General features: G+C 47.1%; 1 protein-coding gene across 5 annotated transcripts in view; it reads right to left on the reverse strand.

Moving 5' to 3' along the window:
* Positions 1–12,634, reverse strand: part of SLC25A44 (solute carrier family 25 member 44) — a 45,404-nt gene extending 32,770 nt beyond the window's left edge. For 4 of the 5 annotated variants that reach the window (XM_081225150.1, XM_081225148.1, XM_081225151.1 and 1 more), the window contains exons 1-2: positions 12,487–12,634; positions 6,537–7,174 (exon numbers count right to left, since the gene is read on the reverse strand). In XM_081225150.1, the coding sequence (XP_081081276.1) occupies positions 6,537–7,161 (625 nt within the window). In that variant the 5' untranslated portion in view covers positions 7,162–7,174; positions 12,487–12,634. Of the gene's footprint in view, positions 1–6,536; positions 7,175–10,876; positions 11,065–12,486 lie in introns of all 5 variants that reach the window. The other variant, XM_081225149.1, reaches the window with a different exon arrangement.
* Positions 12,635–21,290: the final 8,656 nt, after the last annotated feature.

Here is a 21,290-nt window from a genome sequence, read left to right on the forward strand (position 1 = left end):
AGGTAACATCCTATTGCAAAGGCCCTGAGGCATGAGCATGCCTGAGGTCTTTGGCACCAAGGCCAGTATGCCTGCAGCCGAATGTCGATGAGGTCTAAGAGGTAGGGCCCTGAAGCCATTGCATGGACTTTGGCTTTTACTCTGAGTGAGACTGGATGTAAAATAGATTTATCATCTCCAAGGTTCCCTCTCAGTTTTCTCTGTACAATTCAGTCACCATAATACCTTTAAGAATTTTTTCTTTGGGGGAGGAGCAATATAGGGGTAGGGGATTAAGAGGTACAAACAAGGGCTTCCCTGGTGGCGCAGTGGTTGAGAGTCCGCCTGCCGATGCAGGGGACATGAGTTCGTGCCCCGGTCCAGGAAGATCCCACATGCCACCGAGCGGCTGGGCCCGTGAGCCATGGCCGCTGAGCCTGCGCGTCCAGAGCCTGTGCTCCGTAGCGGGAGAGGCCACAACAGTGGGAGGCCTGCATACCGCAAAAAAAAAAAAAAAAGGTACAAACAAGCTACAAGGATATATTATACAACACAGGGAATATAGCAAATATTTTGTAATAACTATAAATGGAGTATAACGTTTAAAAAATGTGAATCACTATATTGTACACCTGTAATTTATGAACTATTATACATCAACTATACTTCGATTTAAAAAAATAATATTTTTTTTTCTTATGCTCCTAGTTTCGGTAATTTACGGCCAGGCAACTAAAAATTAGGAAACAAGTAGGAGGGTGGAGGTTGGCAGGACAAAAGCGAGGGCTTCCAAGTCCGAAGGCATGACAGAATTCCTTAAGCCCTACCAGAACCACCTCTCCCCTGGATTTCTAATCACTGTTTTCCCCAGGGTCAGCATACAGAAAGAAACAAAGTGAACTGGTGGCTCTGCCTCAAGGGTGTCTTGTTGCTCCTGAGAAGAAAACATTTCACAACCACTGGAAGGCAGCATCTGGACTGGCACTGCCAGCCTCCTTGAATCTGTCTGCACTGGTGTCCAGGCCTGCAAGCTGCAGTGGGATTCAGATTCCAATTCTAATCATGCACACATGCCATTTTTCTGGGGTTTAGGAAGGGGATGAAAAAACAAAGGCAAGAGGGTGGGGGAAAGAGCCCCATATCTTTCCTTCTCCATTATTCATTCAACAAGCATTTATTGGGCATCTATTATCTGCAAGGCAGAAGATAAACCCAGGTTGACTTGGTTTAAGTCCTTCCTGGCTAAATGACTTTGGACAAGTAATGTAAGTGTTTATTTAATGCTTACTATATGCCAGGCACCGTGAAAGCACTAGACGTAAAACAGAGAAATGAACAGGAAAATGCCTTCATGGAACTTACAGTCTAATTAAGGAGCTGGTGGAAACTGGGGATAAAATAATTGCAAATTATGACAAGTGCTATTAAGGAAAATAAGGTGCTACAAAAGAAAACAGGGCTTCCCTGGTGGCACAGTGGTTAAAAATCCACCTACCAGTACAGGGGACATGGGTTCAAGCCCTGGTCTGGGAAGATTCCACATGCCGCGGAGCAACTAAGCCTGTGCGCCACACCTACTAAGCCTGCGCTCTAGAGGCCATGAGCCACAACTACCGAGCCCACGTGCCACAGCTACTGAAGCCCACGCGCCTAGAGCCTGTGCTCCACAACCAGAGAAGCCAATGCAATGAGAAGCCCGCACACCACAATGAAGAGTAGCCCCCACTCGCCGCAACCAGAGAAAAGCCTGCGCGCAGCAATGAAGACCCAACACAGCCAAAATAAATAAATAAATAAAAATTTTAAAAAATCAATTTAAAAAAAGAAAACAGGAAGAGCCCTCTTTCCAACTGGGTAAAGAAGTCTTCTTGGGACTTCCCTGGTGGCACAGTGGTTAAGAATCTGCCTGCCAATGCAGGGGACAGGGGTTCAATCCCTGGTCTGGGAAGATCCCACATGTCACAGAGCAATGAAGCCCACGCGCCACAGCTACTAAGCCTGTGCTCTAGTGCCTGCGAGCCACAACTACTGAAGCCTGTGTGCCACAACTACTGAAGCCTTGTGCCACAACTACTGAAGCCTGCGCACCTAGAGTCCATGCTCCACAACATGATAAGCCACCGCAATGACAAGCCTGCGCACCGCAACGAAGAGTAGCCCCCACTCACCACAACTAGAGAAAGCCCGCACATAGCAACAAAGACCCAATGCAGCCAAGAATTTACAAATTAATTAATTAGTTAGTTTTTAAAAAAAGAAGTCTTCTTTGCAAAGATGGCATGTACGCTGAGGCTTGAAGCATGAGAAGGACCCAGACACACAAACAACAGGGGAAAGGGTATTCCAGGCAGAAAGAACAGTATCTGCGAAGGCCTTGAGGTGAGAACAGAGCTTGGTGTGTCTCAGGAACTGAGAGAAGGGTAGTGAGAATGGACCAGAGTGAGTAAGGGGAGAGGAGCACAAGATGGGGCTGGAGAAGCAGACAGGGACCAGATCACATAGACCTGTATTGACCGCGAGAAGCATTAGATTTTACTGTAAATACCTGTAAGGCAGCGTTGGTAGATTTTAAGCAAAATGGAGTGACAAAAACCAGTCTACTCTCTCAACAAATATTTACTGAGCACTTACAATTCACCAGGCCCTGAGACAGACAGTGTCACAGAGTGTGGCACACAGTGGGTATTCAGTAAATGTTAGTTTCCACCCCCTTCCAAGAAACTTTCCAGTCAATTATATCAAAATAAAGCTGGGGGGGGAAAAGCATTAAGAAAAAAGAAGAACCTGTGCAAATAATAGAAGAGATAGGCACATACAAATAACATCAAGGCAAATGTTCTAACTGCCTTAAGAAAGACTGAAGCAATGTCATGGGGGTTGCAAGGAGGGAAAGATCATTTCTGAGTTGAGAGCTACATGGAGAGGATGGGAGAGGAGGCAATGAGTCATGATTTCACCAGGGTAAGCGGACCTGGAAGGCATCTAGCAGAGGGATATGAACACAGCAGAGGTGGGAGAGATAATGCACAGTGGAGGAATGGTGTGTGAACTGGCCTGGCTGCAGCATAGACTATACATAGGGAAACAGCAGGATGTTTCACCGAAAAGGGAAGGTGAAGTCAGGCTGAAGAGTCTGGATTTTACTGAGTAAGCAGTGGGAGCCACTTAACATCGCAACCAGAGTTTAAAGTTAATCCATTAGGGGGACTTCTCTGGTGGCGCAGTGGTTAAGAATACACCTGCCAATGCAGGGGACATGGGTTCAAGCCCTGGTCCGGTAAGATCCCACACGCCTTGGAGCAACTTAAGCCTGTGTGCCACAACTACTAAGCCTGTGTTCTAGAGCCCACGAGCCACAACTACCGAAGCCCTCGCGCCTAGAGCCCATGCCCTGAAACAAGAGAAGCCACCGCAATGAGAAGCCCGCGCACCGCAATGAAGAATAGCCCTCGCTCACCACTACAAGAGAAAGCCCATGCGGAGCAACGAAGACCCAAAGCAGCCAAAAATAAAAAAATAAATAAAATTTTTAAAATAAATAAATAAAGTTAATCCATTAGGGACTTGTGTGTAGATAAGAAGGAAGAGATTTGGAACAGCTAGAAGGCTGATGCAATAGTCCAAGAAGGTAGGAACAGAACATGGTTTCCAGGAAAAGCAGTGGGAATGGAGAGGAAGTTGGACAAGACATTCCAGGGTCACCAGGACTAGATGTGGGGACAAGGACAAGGGGCCAAGCACTATGCCCAAGGCCTCAGTTTCAGTGATTTGGAGAATAACATGGCCACTGACACATGAAAGTAAGTCAGAAGAGAAAGCCAGCTTGGGATGAAAAAATGGTTAATTGAAAAAAATTTCAGATGTAAGTGCATGCCTCCAGGTCAAAAGGTCCAACAGTCAGGATGTCTGTCCAGAGCTCTGGACAGGTAAGTTTGGGAACAGAAATAGAAATTTTGGACATATTAGAAAAGGACAACTCTAACTGTAAATGAAATCAAATGAGGAGAGAGGGGTGAGGCCAGACTCCAGAGAAAATGCTCACGTTTCCTAGGAAGGTTCTCTAACATTAAGATTGCCAGCATCCATTCCCAAAGAATCTGATACAAAGGGTCAAGGTGGAGTCCGTGTATCTGAATTCTACCAAATACTCCAGATGAAAGACTGTTAAACAGAAGAAGAGACAGAGCTACCAAAAAAAAAAAAGTACAATTAGAAAAATAGGAGAGGGACTTCCCTGGTGGTCCAGTGGTAAAGAATCCGCCTTACAATGCAGGGGACACAGGTTCGATCCCTGGTCAGGGAACTAAGATCCCACATGCCACGGGGCAACTAAGCCCGCGCCACAACTACTGAGCTCACGTGCCTCAACTAGAGCCCGCGTGCCGCAAACTACAGAGCCCACGCGCCCTGAAGCCTGTGCCCCACAGCTAGAGAAGAGAAAACCCGCATGCCACACCTAGAGAAGCCTGCATGCCACGATGAAGAGCCCGCGCACCGCAAGGAAAAGATCCTGCGTGCTTCAACGAAGATCCCGCGTGCTGCAACTAAGACCCAACACAGCCAAAAATAATAAATAAAATAAATAAATAATAAATAAATCTTAAAAAAAAAAAAGAACCAGAAAAGTACAGTACCATAGAAACAAGGTGATTATAAGTTAGGAAGTCATTACAAAATTTGGTCAGAAAAGTTCTAGGTGGGATGGGACAGAATGCCTACTGCCAAGGCTTAGGAGCCAGCAGCAGGGATTTGGGAGGCTACAAGCACATACTGCCCTAACTGGAGTTTGGTAGTTACCCAAAGCTACGGATATCGCAGGGTAGCAGGCACACACAGGTCCTGCTCTTGACAATGTGCTTTGCCCTTTCAGAAGGAAATCTGGCAGTATGTTTATTGAGGCCCTCAAAAATGTTATCTTTTGACCCAGAAATCCCATTTCTGGGAAATACTTAACAAGTAATGCCTTGTGAACAAAAATACATTACAGGAGTAGAGAGGCTCAAGATTGTATCACACCTTGAACTTAATTTAAATATTTATTTATTTATTTTGGCTGCACCGGGTCTTAGTTGTGGCATGAGGGATCTTCGTTGCGGTGTGCAGGATCTTTAGCTGTGGCATGCAGACTCTTAGTTGCGGCATGCATGCGGGATCTAGTTCCCCAACCAGGGATCGAATCCAGGCCCTCTAGCATTGGGAGTGCAGAGTCTTACCCACTGGACCACCAGGTAAGTCCCCTGAACTTAATTTAAAAATAGTAAGTAGGGGCTTCCCTGCTGGCGCAGTGGTTAAGAATCTGCCTGCCAATGCAAGGGACATGGGTTTGAGCCCTGGTCTGGGAAGATCCCACATGCCGCGGAGCAACTAAGCCTGTGCACCACAACTACTGAAGCCTGCATGCCTAGAGCCTGCGCTCCGCAACAAGAGAAGCCACTGCAATGAGAAGCCCTCACACCGCAATGAAGAGTAGCCCCGGCTCACGGCAACTAGAGAAAGCCCGCGCACAGCAAGGAAAGACCCAACGCAGCCAATAAACAAATAAAATAAATCTATTAAAAAAAGAAGAAGGGGGCTTCCCTGGTGGCGCAGTGGTTGAGAGTCCGCCTGCCGATGCAGGGGATGTGGGTTCATGCCCTGGTCCGGAAGGATCCCTCCCCACATGCCGTGGAGAGGCTGGGCCCGTGAGCCATGGCCGCTGGGCCTGCACGTCCGGAGCCTGTGCTCCGCAATGGAAGAGGCCACAGTGGTGAGAGGCCCGCGTACCGCAAAAAAAAAAAAAAAATTAAAAAGAAAGGGCTTCCCTGGTGGCGCAGTGGTTAAGAATCCTCCTGCCAATTCAGGGGACAGGGCTTCAAGCCTTGGTCCGGGAAGATCCCACATGCCGCGGAGCAACTAAGCCCGTGCGCCGCAACTACTGAGCCTGCGCTCTAGAGCCCGCGAGCCACAACTACTGAGCCCACGTGCCATAACTACTGAAGTCCGCGCACCTAGAGCCTGTGCTCCGCAACAAGAGAAGCCACCGCAATGAAAAGCCCACACACCGCAGTGAAGAGTAGCCCCCGCTCGCCGCAACTAGAGAAAGCCCGTGCACGGCAACGAAGACCCAACACAGCCAAAAATAAATAAATAAATAAATAAATAAAATATTTTTTTAAAAAGAAAAAAATGTAAAAAAAAAAAATAGTAAGGAAAGGCATCCAACTCAAAAGCTCACTATTACCCATTGCTTTCATCTTTAAATCCTATGGATTTTGTCCCTCCCCACCTTATGATTCTCTGCCAATACTCCACTAAACTTAGTTGATCCTGATGCATCGAGAACATACTCTATGTCCTACAGTCATATACTTTACTTGTCTGATTCCCTCCACTATAATATTAGCTCCTTGAAGGGAAGAACCATGTCTTACTCATCTCTGAATCCTCCTGGATTCAAATGTTTGCTGTATGAATGGTCCAGTCTCCCATTAAATCACTCATTCCAACATGCACAGAGCAACAGCATCTCTGTCCATTAGTAACCATCCTCCACCCTCACCCTCCTGGTCCCTGCTTACCTGCATAGAAGTGGTAGAAGGGCCACCAGACAGCACTGTTTGGGATGTAAGTAAGCAGCGAAGCCACGTAGCCCCGGTAGAAGCCACGAAGTCCATCAGCCCGCAGGATCTGTCTGATGATGTCCTTGGTTTGGCCAAAGGCAACTACCCCTTGTCCCTCTGGATTCCCTCGCACTTGGAAGCGGCCCATTTTCTCACCCTTGCGCTGCATCATCAGGTGCTGGGAGACCACATCAATGGGCACCGTGATGCTCTGAGCCACGAGAGAGGCCGAGCCACCGGCCACCAGTGATTTGACTGTGTTGCTCTGGCTGTAGTCAGCTACAAACTTCCGGGTGAGCTCATAAGTGGTAACATAGCACTGGCCAGATATGAGGGTGAAGGTGTTGACCAGGAACCCCCGGTAGAGGCCAGTCACACCATCTGCCCGTAGGATCTTGATGAAGGCATCAAAGGTCCCATGGTAGAGGCTCTTGCCTTTCTGAACCTGCAAGCGAGTGCGGATGAGGGTGAATGGGTAGACGCTGACACGGATCATCATTGTCATTGCCACACCAAACACGTAGAACTTCTTCTTGTCCAGGTGTTCCCACTCGATGATCTGGATGTTACGTTTGTCCTCCATTGTGCCTGGAGACCTGGGGATTTGAGCAGGGTGGAGGGAATTCTGAAGGATATCAGAATTTTCACTTTCCCCTCCTGGATGGGCTCTGAAACCCCATTCTCAGGCTTCAGCTCCTAGGGTACTCACTTCTCCAAAGTTTAGACTTCACCCAGTCTGGCTCTGCCAACCTCTGCCTGATTCTTCCTTCATGGATCGGGATAGTGCCCTCTTCTCTCTCCTTTACCAGTCTGTCCCAATTCAGGACCCCTCTTCTGAAAATTGTTTCTCACCTCAGCTCCCTACCCCCAGCTTATCAGATCATCTATTCTGGTCTCTCTGCCTCTGCCCAGGCCCTGGTGTCATGGCCCATTCTCCTTTTCCTTCTCTAGCTCACCAAGACAACTCAGGATGCTGTGGTTAAACCAACCACCTGGCCTTTAAGTGGGCTAATGGGATGTCACTAAGTGACATTCTGGAGGCTCCTAAAGGCTAAAGGGAAGTGATCCATTTCTGACACTCCTGGGCCTACTGAGGAGACATGGCCTTTGGCCTTGGGCCTTTGAGCCTCAGCAGGGTGCCTCTTTTACCACCATTTACCAGCTGACTCACCTTACTTTTATTTCTGGTTTCCCATGCTGGCGCCTCTGAGCTCCTCCTGACCCACATTCACTACATTTACACTTTCTCCAGTCTGCATTAGAAGAAAGTGCGAGGAAGAAGGCAAGTGGGGCTTTCGCTCCACAGGCACACACACCCCCACCTCCCTTCCTTCTAATGAAAAGAGTTAGAAATTTAGGAACAAGCCAAAGGTCAGAGTCCTCTTTGGTTATTAGATAACTCACTCTAGAGAAAGAAGAGAACCACCTGAGAGCTAAGCAGTTTCCCTGAAGAGTCTTAACTACAGGGTAGAGAACATGCTTGGCCTCTTTCATCCCCAAGCATATAAATAATAACCTCAGCCCCTAGGTAATGAAGGGAGATTCAAGTGACAGAAAAGATATAGAGACTCTGCCTTTGAGAAACTCAGTCTCTTCAAGGGGACACAGTATCCCTCTGGGGAATGGATATAAGACACAGAGATAAAGAAACCAGGGCAAATTAATGTACATGTGGCCCTCATGTTAAGTGTATCCACTGACTAAAGTTTCAAACAAAACTAATAAGCTTACAACTGTAATAACTGTATAAAATCAGGAGCTTTCAACTTAAGAAATGTCAAATGAGGGGCTTCCCTGGTGTCGCAGTGGTTAAGAATCTGCCTGCCAATGCAGGGGACATGGGTTTGAGCCCTGGTCCAGGAAGATCCCACATGCCACAGAGCAGCTAAGCCACAACTACCGAGCCTGTGCACCACAACTACTGAGCCCGCATGCCGCAACTACTGAAGCCCGCGCGCCTAGAGCCTGTGCTCCACAACAAGAGAAGCCACCACAATGAGAAGCCCGCGCACCACAATGAAGTGTAGCCCCCGCTCGCCGCAACTAGAGAAAGCCCGCATGCAGCAACGAAGACCCAACATAGCCAAAAATAAATAAAATTAAATTAATTAATTAAAAAAAAAAGAATCCGCCTGCCAATGCAGGGGACATGGGTTCGAGCCCTGGTCCAGGAAGATCCCACATGCCGCAGAGCAACTAAGCCTGTGCGCCACAGCTACTGAGCCTGTGCTCTACAGCCCTCGAGCCACAACTACTAAAGCCCGTGTGCCACAACTACTGAAGCCCATGTGCCTACAGCCTGTGCTCCGCAACAAGAGAAGCCACCACAATGAGAAGCCCACGCACCGCAACAAAGAGTAGCCCCCACTCTCAGCAACTAGAGAAAACCGGCGTGCAGCAGTGAAGACCCAATGCAGCCAAAAATTAAATAAATGAATAAATAATTTTTTAAAAAAAGAAATGTCAAATGAGAGGACGTCATATATTGGACATACACATAGTGACAATGTGTAGGATACTGGACATTTTCAGCCAGAAGGGGAAAGTGGGAAGTTAAAGTCCAGGAAGCAGGAAATCAGGGGCTCCCTAAGCTCTGAGAGAAATCCTTAAGGGATGGGAAAGGAGGTGGCCACATCAAAAGGACAACTCTAGAGAGGTGAAATGTTCTACACAGGCAGTCCCAGCACCAATGCCTTGACAAATCTCATGTCAAGTGTATAACCAGAGTTCATCCTCAACCACCTTCCCCAACCAAAGGTCCCAACCAGCCTAAGTAGCTTCTTGGTTTACCATATAAGTCAGTGGGGAAGCAAGGTTAGCTTTTTGGAATTTCCTAAGCTGGATTGCATCACTTTCATTAAAGTATAAGATACCTGCAGTGCAAACTGAGTACGTGTGAGCCGAGGGAAAACCTCAGCTTCAAGGTGAGGCATGGGTGAGGCACATGTAACCAAGACAGGCTTCTTGGAGGAGGACAAAGCAGCTTGAATGGAGGAATACATGTGGACAGTGAAAGGGAGAAAACAATGGCTTGAAACAACTGGGTTGACCAGAACAGAGAATCTAGGCCATGGGAAATGAGCTAGAGATGGGGTTCTAGGAGGAGAACCCCTGGAACACTGATGTGCCACTTGCTGTGGGCGAAAGTGGCCCCTCCTCCAGCCTCAGCCCAGGACACCCATCAAGTCCAGTGCGGCAATCTTCTCCTTTAAGGCCCTTCAAGAGAAGGGGATCACTGTATCACTGACAAACAGGGTGTTTGGCATCCAGGGTCCCAAGGTTATGTGTCCATTTCCACTGAGAGAGGAGGAGAAGAGAGAGAGACACTAGGATTTACTGAACACCTATTACCTCAAGTAATCCTTACAACTTAACCTCTACACAGTTAAGACACTTCTGCTAAATGAGGAGATTGAGGTACAACAAATAGGTTAAAAGGAACGAGCCCAAGGCCACACAGCTGGTCAGCGGAGGCAGGATATGAGCCAAGTCTGCTCCTCTACTCCAGCGTGCCCTCCACACCACGGGAGCTGAGGCGTTCCAGCACAAATCACTCTGTTCAGTATAAAGCCAGGTCATTCCCACCCTTGGGAGGCAGAATTAATGCCCTCATGACTGCCAGTCACTCAAGGGTTAAGCATAAGCTCCTGGCAGCAGATGCCCAGGGATTTCTCTCAGCTTTGTTCCATTGAAACCAAGAGCTGCCTCTGCTTTCCCAGCGTGCTTGTGGAGTGATTGAGCTGAGTGGCTGGGCAGGCCTGTTGTCATCACAGGACAAATACGGCAGGGCTCAAGCAAGGAGTCCTGCCCAGCTCATGGATACTGTGTGCTGAGCAGGGCAGAGAGCCAGAGCCACGAAGGACTCTGTTCTAGGACCTGGTTTTGTGGGCACTGTCTCAACTTATCAAACTGAATGACAGAGTGCCAACAACTCTTGATGAGAAATCCTACAGCAGCACCCAGCGCCCCATTTCCCCACTTTCCTCCATCTCTCACATGTGCCAGTCTATTTTAAATTCCCAGAAAGAAGGGAGGACTCTCCACAGCCAAGGCAGGTAATTTCTACCATTACCATGGTGACAGAAGAAGCCACTAAGGGTCATGCCACAGAGGGCTGAGCCTCTACAGTTGAAGGGGAAGGCACTGCACCCACCCCCTCTATCCCTTTGAAAGGTGGGTTGCTCCTAAAAGTTGGGATCTCAACCTGCTCCTTGTTATTTAACCTCCAGACTTCCCACTGAAATATCAAAACCAGTTCCTTGTGTTTCACCCTCTGGAAAAATCCTCCATGCAGATACCTGTATGCTCACTTCCTTCAGCCTTCCTTTCTTCCAATTCAATCAGCCCAGCTTCTTTATGGCTCTTTCCCAGATCCTTATTTGTGTGCATGGCTCCAATTCTGAATTTTCCCCCATCTTTTAACACAGCTTAGACACAAAGGTTAAAGTGCTTCATATGGAGACCCAAACAGATGACCCAGGATGTCCTGAAATCATCAAATGAGATGTCAGAGGCAGAACCCCCACTGCTGAGCCCATCAGAGGAAAGGGACAAACTGGCCCAAGTAGGTATACCTCCTTCTCCACTTCCCCTCTCCCTGTACCAGAAAAAACACACCAGACTGTTCACTAGGTTCTGAGATAAGATCCTGGTTCAGGACAAGGCAGTGTCACCTGGAATGTAAGGTCATTCGATGAAAAGAACACTAGTAGTCAGGAGATCCAAGTCTGAGTTCCACTTCCATTACTTACTAGTAGGATTGGAACCAAGTCACTCCTTTGAAATTCAGTTTCCTCATCTGTGAAATGGGGCTAATGAAGCCTGCCATAGCTATGTCACTGTGGTGCAACTCACATGAGCTAACGTGTGAAAGCACTTTGTTAACAGCAAAGCACTTCTATCACTGCAGAAAGCTCTACTGGACAGTGCTGCTCTAAATCTTTGCTACTCAGAGTGGTGCACAGACCAGCAGCATGGGCATAATCTGGGAGCTTGTTAGAAATACAGGATTTCAGGATGCTCCATAGGCCTGCTGAATAAGAACCAACATGTTCACAAGATCTCTGGGTGGTTAATACATATATCAGAGTTTGGAAAGTATTGCCTTAAATATTAAGGATTGTCAGTATTATAACAACGATAACTACTCTAGGAGTCCAGGACCATTATGACTAGGTTAGGAGCCCTCTGACTCCATCCTGACTTGTCACCAGGACTGGGTTCAGTGATGACTTCTAGACTTATTCAAATCTTTTCAGTCAACAACCCCCCCCCCACATCAAATAGCCACCTACAACTCCTGACAAGACATCCGTGGGGTTTGGTCCCCACTTCTGTGCTGGAAACATCTTTGCTTCCTCCTTCTGTTCCTCTGTACTTCTTACTGCAAGTGCATCAAGGCTTTGCATCCTGGGAGCTATCTACCACATGAATGTGAATATATTTACATGCTTGCCCACCTGTCCTAGTGAACATGCATTTCCTTAGGGAAGTTCCCTGGCATGCCTCCAACTTCTCCCTTCAAGACAACCTCCCCTCTGGGGCATGAAGCGATTTCCACCCAGCCTTCCTTCGGTCTTCCATAGGTGCCCACGTGATCCCTCATGACAGACACCACATGACAATCCTCTTCACCTACTCCACATGACACCCCCTTTAAGCTGCTTCTGTCCTGGCCCCCGAGGTGCCCCCTCGCCATGCCTCTCGGCATGCTTCTTTCTCTGTCAGCGAAACTCATGCTCCTCCGACAGGAAGAGATGACTCGTTGGAGTCGCCCCTCATTCCCCAAACTGCGTGGCGGGCTCCCACTGAATTGCAGCCGGGCACTGCACACACCCGCTGCCTCCCTGACAGGTCCAGGTCCTCGGAGACCTTAGTCCTCAGGCACCCCAAGCCGGTGGTTTCTTACCTTCTCACATCAGGGCGGTTCCGCCCCGTCTGAGGTGAACTCCAAGCGCAGACCTCTACGCCGCAGCTCCCACTCTATCCTCTGTTTCTGGCGACTGATGGCCTCCGGTCGCATCTTCCTCCATCTCGACCGGGCTGCCGGTACTGACGGAACCGGAAATTGGGACTTTGTCACTCCCGCCCCCCACGGGGGGCGGGGATGAACGGTGTGCAACCCCACCAATGGCATTCTGAGTCTTTAGCCTCTCGCCCCGCCCCCGCAGCAAGGGTGGAAAGTCCTGGGAACCATCTTGAGTTCGGGCAGAGGCCACGCCTTCATTGGCTTCGTCATGCCCTTAGCTCTATAGCGCATGCGTTTTCTGTCTAATTCTTGGAAATTAAAAGTCACTCGGCGCTTCTTAAAGATCTTGTTCTAAATGGGTCACCTTGTGTTTCCGATCTATTGGAATCCTTAAATTCAAATCTAATCTGTAAATTTTTGTGTAATTTTTCTCATCTACAGAGCCAAAACAGAGGCCAGTGTGCAGCAGGAAGGACTAAGTTTAGACAACCAATTTTAAGGTTTGGGAACTCAAAAAACTGCAGGAATAGGGCACATCCTGGAGGTGGAGTGGTCTCTTCCAGCTCTAAAACTATTTGCTTATACATGGATTTAAAAGAAGAGGCAGAGCCTTTTAAATAAGGGACTGGGAGGCTGGGGGTGGAGATTAATTTCAAAATAGATATTTCTACAACTCAACAACAAAAAGAAAAACAACCCAATTTTTTTAAATGGGCAAAGGACTTGAATAGATGTTTCTTCAAAAAAGATGACCAGGGTTTCCCTGGTGGCGCAGTGGTTGGGAGTCCGCCTGCCGATGCAGGGGACACGGGTTCGTGCCCCGGTCCGGGAAGATCCCACATGCCGCGGAGCGGCTGGGACCGTGAGCCATGGCCGCTGAGCTTGCACGTCTGGAGCCTGTGCTCTGCAACGGGAGAGGCCACAGCAGTGAGAGGCCCGCGTACCGCAAAAAAAAAAAAAAAAAAAGCACATGAAAAGATGTTCAATATCATTAGGGAAAAACAAATCAAAACCATGAGATTCCACTTCACACCCACGAGGATGGCTAAAATTAAAACAAGCAAGCAAACAAGAACCTAGAAGTAAGAAGTGTTAGCAAGGATGTGGAAAAATTGGAACCCTCAGACATTGCTGGTGGGAATGTACAATGGTGCAGCTGCTATGGGAACAGTTTGGTTGTTCCTCAATATGTTAAGCAAAATTACTATATGACCAAGCAATTTCGCTCCGAATATATACCCAAAAGAGTTGAAAACAGGTGTTCAAACAAAAACTTGTACACAAATGTTCACAGCAGCAGTCTTCTTCACTATAGCCAAAAAGTAGAAACAAACGGTGGTATAACCATACCATGGGATATTACACGGTGAATAAAAAAACAAACAAAAAAAGGAATGAAATATGGATACATACTATGATGTGGATAAATTTTGAAACCATTATGCTAAGTGAAATAAGCCAAACACAACAGTCACATATTGTGTAATTCCATTTAGATGAAATATGCAGAACAGACAAATCTATACAGACAAAAAGCAGGTAAGTGGATTAGTGGTTGCCAAGGACTGGGGGGAGGAAGAGTGCAGAGTGACTGCTTAATTAGTACAGAGTGTCCGTTTGGAGTGATGAAAGTGTTCTGGACCTAGATAGTGATGATGATTGTACAGCATTGTGAATGGCTAAATATCACTAATAGTAAATTTTATGTTATGTGTATTTTACTACAATTAAAGAATTTGATACCTCTAGGAAAGATCCCTCCTGAACAACAGATTTGTACTGACAATTACCTCAAAATATCTAATGGACATTTCAAACTTAGCGTGAAAGTTAGTTTTATGTCAATCTGGCTAGGGCTATAGTAACTAGTTATTCACTAATAGGTGTTGCTGTGAAGGTATTTTGTAGGTGTGGTTAACATCCACAATCAGCTGACTTTAGGTAAAGATTACCTTGATAGGGCCTCCCTGGAGGCGCAGTGGTTGAGAGTCCGCCTGCCGATGCAGGGGATACGGGTTCGTGCCCCGGTCCGGGAGGATCCCATATGCCGCGGAGCGGCTGGGCCCGTGAGCCATGGCCGCTGAGCCTGCGCATCCGGAGCCTGTGCTCCGCAACGGGAGAGGCCACAACAGTGAGAGGCCCGCATACCGCAAAAAAAAAAAAAAAAAAAAAAGATTACCTTGATAATGTGGGTGGGCCTCATCCAGTTAGTTGAAAGGCCTTTGGAGCGACACTAAGGTTTCTCTGGGAAGAAATTCTGCATCAAGACTTCAGCATGGGGCTTCCCTGGTGGCGCAGTGGTTAAGAATCCGCCTGCCAATGCAGGAGACACGTGTTCGAGCCCTGGTCTGGGAACATCCCACATGCTGCAGAGCAACTAAGCCTGTGCACCACAACTACTGAGCCTGCACTCTAGAGCCCCCAAGCCACAACTACTGAAGCCTGTGTGCTTAGAGCCCGTGCTCCACAACAAGAGAAGCCACGACAATGAGAAGCCTGGGCACCGCAACGAAGAGTAGCCCCCTCTCACCACAACTAGAGAAAGCCCGCTCGCAGCAACGAAGACACAACACAGCCAATAAATAAATAAATTAATTAATTTTAAAAAAAAGACTTCAGTATGGCTGGGGTGGGGGAGAGATAAATTAGGAATTTGGGATTAACACTGCTATGTATAAAATAGATAAACAACAAGGACCTACTGAATAGCACAGGGAACTATATTCAATTATCTTATAATAACCTACAATGGAAAATAATCTGAAAAAGAATATATATATATATGAATCACTTGCTGTATGCCTGAAACTAACACAACATTGTAAATTAACAATACTTCAATTTTTAAATGGTAAAAAATAATAAATAGGGCTTCCCTGGTGGCGCAGTGGTTAAGAATCCGCCTGCCAATGCAGGGGACATGGGTTCGAGCCCTGGTCTGGGAACATCCCACATGATGCGGAGCAACTAAGCCCGTGCGCCACAACTACTGAGCCTGCACTCTAGAGCCCGCGAGCCACAACTACTGAGCCCACGTGCCACAACTACTGAAGCTCATGCGCCTAGAGCCTGTGCTCCACAATGAGAGAAGCCTGTGCACTGTAACCAAAAGTAGCCCCCACTCATCACAACTAGAGAAAGCCCGCACGCAGCAAAGAAGACCCAGCGAAGACAAAATAAATAAATTAAAAATAATAATAATAATAATAAATAAATAAAGACGGCAGCATCAACGCCAATGTTCATAACAGCACTATTTACAATAGCCAAGACATGGAAGCAACCTAAGTATCCATCCACAGATGAATAGATAAAGAAGATGTGGCACATACATACAATGGAATACTACTCAGCCATGAAAAAATATACATTATATATATAAATAATATATACTATATATATATATCCTAATGGATCTGTTTCTTTTCTCTGAAGAACCCTGACCGATACTTAGCATGTCAGAAATGGAACTCTTGTTCTTCCCCGAAATCTGACCTACCTGCTCTCTTGTTCATCTCAATTCATTGGCAACTCCATTCTTTTGGTTGCCCAGACTGAAAATCTCGGAGCTATCCTTTTCTTTTTTTTTTTTTTATTTTATTTGTTTAAAAAATTTTTAACCAATTTTTTAAGTTGAAGTATCGTTAACTTACAATGTTGTGTTTAGTTTCAGGTGTACAGCAAAGTGATTCAGATAACTATATAAACATATATTCTTTTTCAGATTCTTTTCCATTATAGGTTGTTACAAGATATTGAGTATAGATCCTGGAGCCATCCTTAAAGGTTCTCTTTTTCTCATATATCACATGCAATCTATCATCAAATACCATTGGCTTTATCTCAAAAGTATGTCCAGGCCTTCCCTGGTGTCGCAGTGGTTGGGAGTCCGCCTGCCGATGCAGGGGACACGGGTTAGTTCCCCAGTCCAGGAGGATCCCGCATGCCGTGGAGCGGCTGGGCCCGTGAGCCGTGGCCGCTGAGCATGAGCGTCTGGAACCTGTGCTCCGCGGCGGGAGAGGCCACGGCAGTGAGAGGCCCGCGTACCGCAAAAAAAAAAAAAAAAAAAATGTCCAAACTTACAGACTGGGAGAAAATATTTGCAAATGATGCAACCGACAAGGACTTAATTTCCAAAATATACAAACAGCTCACACAACTCAATAACAAAAAAACAAACAACCTGGACTTCCCTGGTGGCGCAGTGGTTAAGAATCCACCTGCCTGGCTTCCATGGTGGCACAGTGGTTGAGAGTCCGCCTGCCGATGCAGGGGACACGGGTTCGTGCCCCGGTCTGGGAAGATCCCACATGCCGCGGAACGGCTGGGCCCGTGAGCCATGGTCACTGAGCCTGCGCTTCCGGAGCCTGTGCTCCATGACGGGAGAGGCCATGACAGTGAGAGGCCCGCGTACCGCAAAAAAAAAAAAATCCGCCTGCCAATGCAGGGGAAGTGGGTTCTATCCAGTCTGGGAACATCCCACATGCCATGGAGTAACTAAGCCCATGCACCACAGCTACTGAGCCTGTGCTCTACAGCCCGCGAGCCACAACTACTGAGCCCGCGTGCCACAACTACTGAAGCCTGTGCACCTAGAGCCCGTGCTCTGCAACAAGAGAAGCCACCACAATGAGAAGCCCGCGCATTGCAACGAAGAGTAGCCCCCACTCGCTGCAACTAGAGAAAGCCTATGTGCAGCAACGAAGACCCAACGCAGCCATAATTAATTAATTAATTAATTAATTAATTAATTAAAATCCCGTCAGAAAATGGGCAGAAGACCTAAATAGACATTTCTACAAAGAAGACATACAGATGGCCAATAGGCATATGAAAAGGTGCTCAACATCGCTAATTACTAGAGAAATGCAAATCAAAACTACAGTGAGGTACCACCTCACACCACTCAGAATGGCTATCATTAAAAAGTCCACAAATAACAAATGCTGGCGAGGGTGTGGAGAAAAGGGAGCCCTGCTACACTGCTGGTGGGAATGTAAATTGGCGTATCCACTATAGGAAACAGTATGGACATTCCTCAAAAAACTAAAAATAAAGTTGCTATATGATCCTGTAATCCTATTTCTGGGCATATATCTGGAGGAAACTATAATTCGAAAAGACACACTCACCCCAATGTTCATTGCACTATTTATAATTAGCCAACCTAAATGTCCATAGACAGATGAATGGATAAAGAAGATGCAGTACATATATACAATGGAATATTACTCAGCCATAAAAAAGAACAAAATAATGCCATTTGCAGCAACATGGATGCAACTAGAGATTATCATACGAAGTGAAGTAAGTCAGACAGAGAAAGACAAATACCACATGATATCCCTTATATGTGGAATCTAAAATATGTCACAAAAGAATGTATCTATGAAAAAGAAACAGACTCACAGACATAGAGAACAGACTTGCGGTTGCTGGGGGCATGGGGAGAGGATGGAGTGGGAGTTTGGGATTAGTAGATGCAAACTATTGTATATAGAATGGATAAACAACAAGGTCCTAGTGTACAACACAGGGAACTACATTCAACATCTTGTGATAAACCATAATGGAAAAGAATATGAAAAAGAATGTATGTATATGTATAACTGAATCACTTTGCTGTACAGTAGAAATTAACCAACATTGCAAATCAACTATACTTCAATTAAAAAAAAATTTTTTTTTTTGCGGTACGCGGGCCTCTCACTGCTGTGGCCTCTCCCGTTGCACAGGCTCTGGACACGCAGGCTCAGCGGCCACGGCTCACGGGCCCCGCCGCTCCGCGGCATGTGGGATCTGCCCAGACCGGGGCACGAACCCGTGTCCCCTGCATTGGCAGGCGGACTCTCAACCACTGCGCCACCAGGGAAGCCCTAAAAAATTTTTTTTAAATGTTCAGAGCTTGACCACTTCCCATCACCAACATACTAACACCCTAATCTGAGCCACCATCATCTATCACCTGGATTATTCCAGTAGCTTCCTCACTGGTTTCTTTGCTCCCACCCTTGCTTCTGCTATGTACCAATCACAACAAAGCAGCCAGAGGGATACTTTTAAACTTTAAGTCAGATCATGTCCTTCCTCTGTTCAAAATCCCCCAGTGGCTCCCCCGTTTATTCACAGTAAAAGCCAAAGTCTCTACAGTGGTGTACAGGGTCCTACAATCTTCCCCCATGCACACACAGCATCTTTCTCCTTTCATGTACCGTTCTCATTCCTGCCTCAAGGCCTTTGCATTGGCTGTTGCTTCTGCCTAGAAGCTCTTTCTGCAGGCATCCACATAGCTCCTACTTTCACTTACTTCATTGTTTCATTGTTCAAACATCATCTTATCAATGAGACCTACTCTGAATCCCCTATTTAAACTTGTAGACACTCCTTCCACTCTCAACCTTCTTTCTCCAACTCAAATTTTTTTCTCCATAGCACATCTCCATTTAAAGTACTCTATCAGGGGACTTCCTTGGTGGTCCAATGGTTAAAAATCCATCTTCCAATGCAGGGGACGTGGGTTCGATCCCTGGTCGGGGAACTAAGATCTCACATGCCATGGGGCAACTAAGCCCACGTGCTGCAACTACTGAGCCAGCGTGCCACAACTAGAGAGCCCGTATGCCGCAATGAAGAGCCCACATGCCACCACAAAGATCCCACATGCTGCAACTAAGATCCAATGCAGCCAAATAAATAAATATTTTTTAAAAAATAAAATAAAGTACCCTATCAGAAGTTCCCTGGCGGCCTAGTGGTTAGGATTCTGGGCTTTCACAGCTGTGGCCCAGCTGGGGAAGATCCTGCAAGCCGCACAGCCAAAAAAACAAAAAAAGTTGTTTATAAAGTACCCTATTTATTTTACTTATTTATCTCTCTCCTACACTAGAATGTAGGCTCTGTGATGGCAAGAATAGTGTCTGTTTTGTTCACTAATCTGCCCTCAGCACCCAACAGTGCCTGTCACATAGTAGGTGTTCAGTAAATATTTGTTGAATAAATGAATGGATTTCAGCACTGAGAGAGTGTTTACCATATGCCAGGCTCACAGAAACACAATGAAAAAGCAGCAGTGTATGAAAACGGTTATACTGAAGTGTGCATAGGTCACTAACTCTGCATGGCAGGGTAGAGAAGAACACACAGAGAAGATGCTGTTCTAGAAGGGAGACACAGCATGCCCAAAGAACCTCACTGTTGGTTCCTCTACGCAGAATGTCTATTCATCTCTCTGTCACCAAGGCCTGGAATAGTGCTAGGCACTTAGTAAAGCTTTCCAGAAGGCTGTATAGAGGGGCTCAGGATTTACAAGTAGTGCATAGATGTGGATGGAGGAGCTGGAGGCAAGCCATGCCATACCAAGGGGTTTTCATTTTTTTAATTCTGGATTTAATGAAAAGCCTTTTGGAGTTTTAAGCAGGTTTTTTTTTTTTAAGTAAACTACCCTTTATCAGAGAGTGGAATGCAGGACGGGAGCAGGAGAAGGTGGCAGAGGCTGGTCAGGAGTCAGCTCTGGCCGTCATGGTCAGTGATCCGGGCCTTTGGGAATGGAGAGGTGCTGAGGAATTCCAGGAAGAGAGAGGAGGAAGAGGAGATGAGACTGGTGGTCCACTAAATGTGGAGGGGCTGAAAGAGAAGAGGTCTCAAGCTTCTCCATCGCAGTGTGCTTAACTAGCATAGGGAACAAGGGAGGGCAAGTAGGTTTGAAAGGGTCAATAAATTCAGCTGGGGACACGTTGCATTAGAGATGTTTGTGGTGTATCCAGGTGGCTGTAACCAGTAGCTAGAGGGGGAGACAGGAAGCCTGAGCTTGCAGTACTCTGTCCCCCACGATACCTCTTCCCCACCCCACCCTGGGCTCTGACTGTTGCTAGTCCGTCCCTACTGCCAGATTGTGAGGGTAGGAAGCAGGTCTGATTCAGGTTTCTCCCCAGCTGTCTAGGCCAGATTCTTTTTTATTTTTGGTCGGGACGGGGGTGGGCATGCTGCGCTGGCATGCAGGATCTTAGTTCCCTGACCAGGAATCAAACCTGAGCCCCATGCAGTGGAAGCACAGAGTCCCAACCACTGGACCACCGGGGAAGTCCCTAGGCCAGATTCTGAACCATAGAAAGTACTTTGTGCATGTTTGCTGAATGAATAAATGGGCATCCTTGGTTGAGAGGTGAGAGTGGAAGCAATAGGCATGGAAGATATTGTCCAAGGGGAATTTTCAAGGGAAATAAGAAAAGAGAAGTGCTTAAAAGACCTGAGGAGCAGTGGCCAGAGAGTTAGGAAGGTAAGCAAGAGCACAGCAGCCAGAGACCAAAGCATAAGTGTTACAAGAAGAAATTGTCACCAGTGTCAAAGGCTGCAGAGAAGTCAGGTAGGATGAGACTGACCAAGGTTTTGCTCTCATAAACAGTAAGCATGGGCTTCCCTGGTGGCGCAGTGGTTGAGAGTCCGCCTGCTGATGCAGGGGACACGGGTTTGTGCCCCGGTCCGGGAAGATCCCACATGCCGCGGAGCGGCTAGGCCCGTGAGCCATGGCCGCTGGGCCTGCGCATCTGGAGCCTGTGCTCCGTGACGGGAGAGGCTGTGGCAGTGAGAGGCCCACGTACCGCAAAAAAAAAGAAAAAAAAACAGTAAGCATTTGCCAGGTGCCTCCTCTCACTAGAGCATAGTGCCTCACGCTTTAGGCTGTGGAGATGGGGTTGAGATACCTCCTGCCCCCAGGGTGCTGAGAGTCCAGCAGGGGTAACTGCATG

The sequence above is a fragment of the Mesoplodon bidens genome (assembly GCF_964165515.1).
Source record: "Mesoplodon bidens genome assembly, chromosome: 2".
Taxonomy (NCBI): Eukaryota; Metazoa; Chordata; class Mammalia; order Artiodactyla; family Ziphiidae; genus Mesoplodon; species Mesoplodon bidens.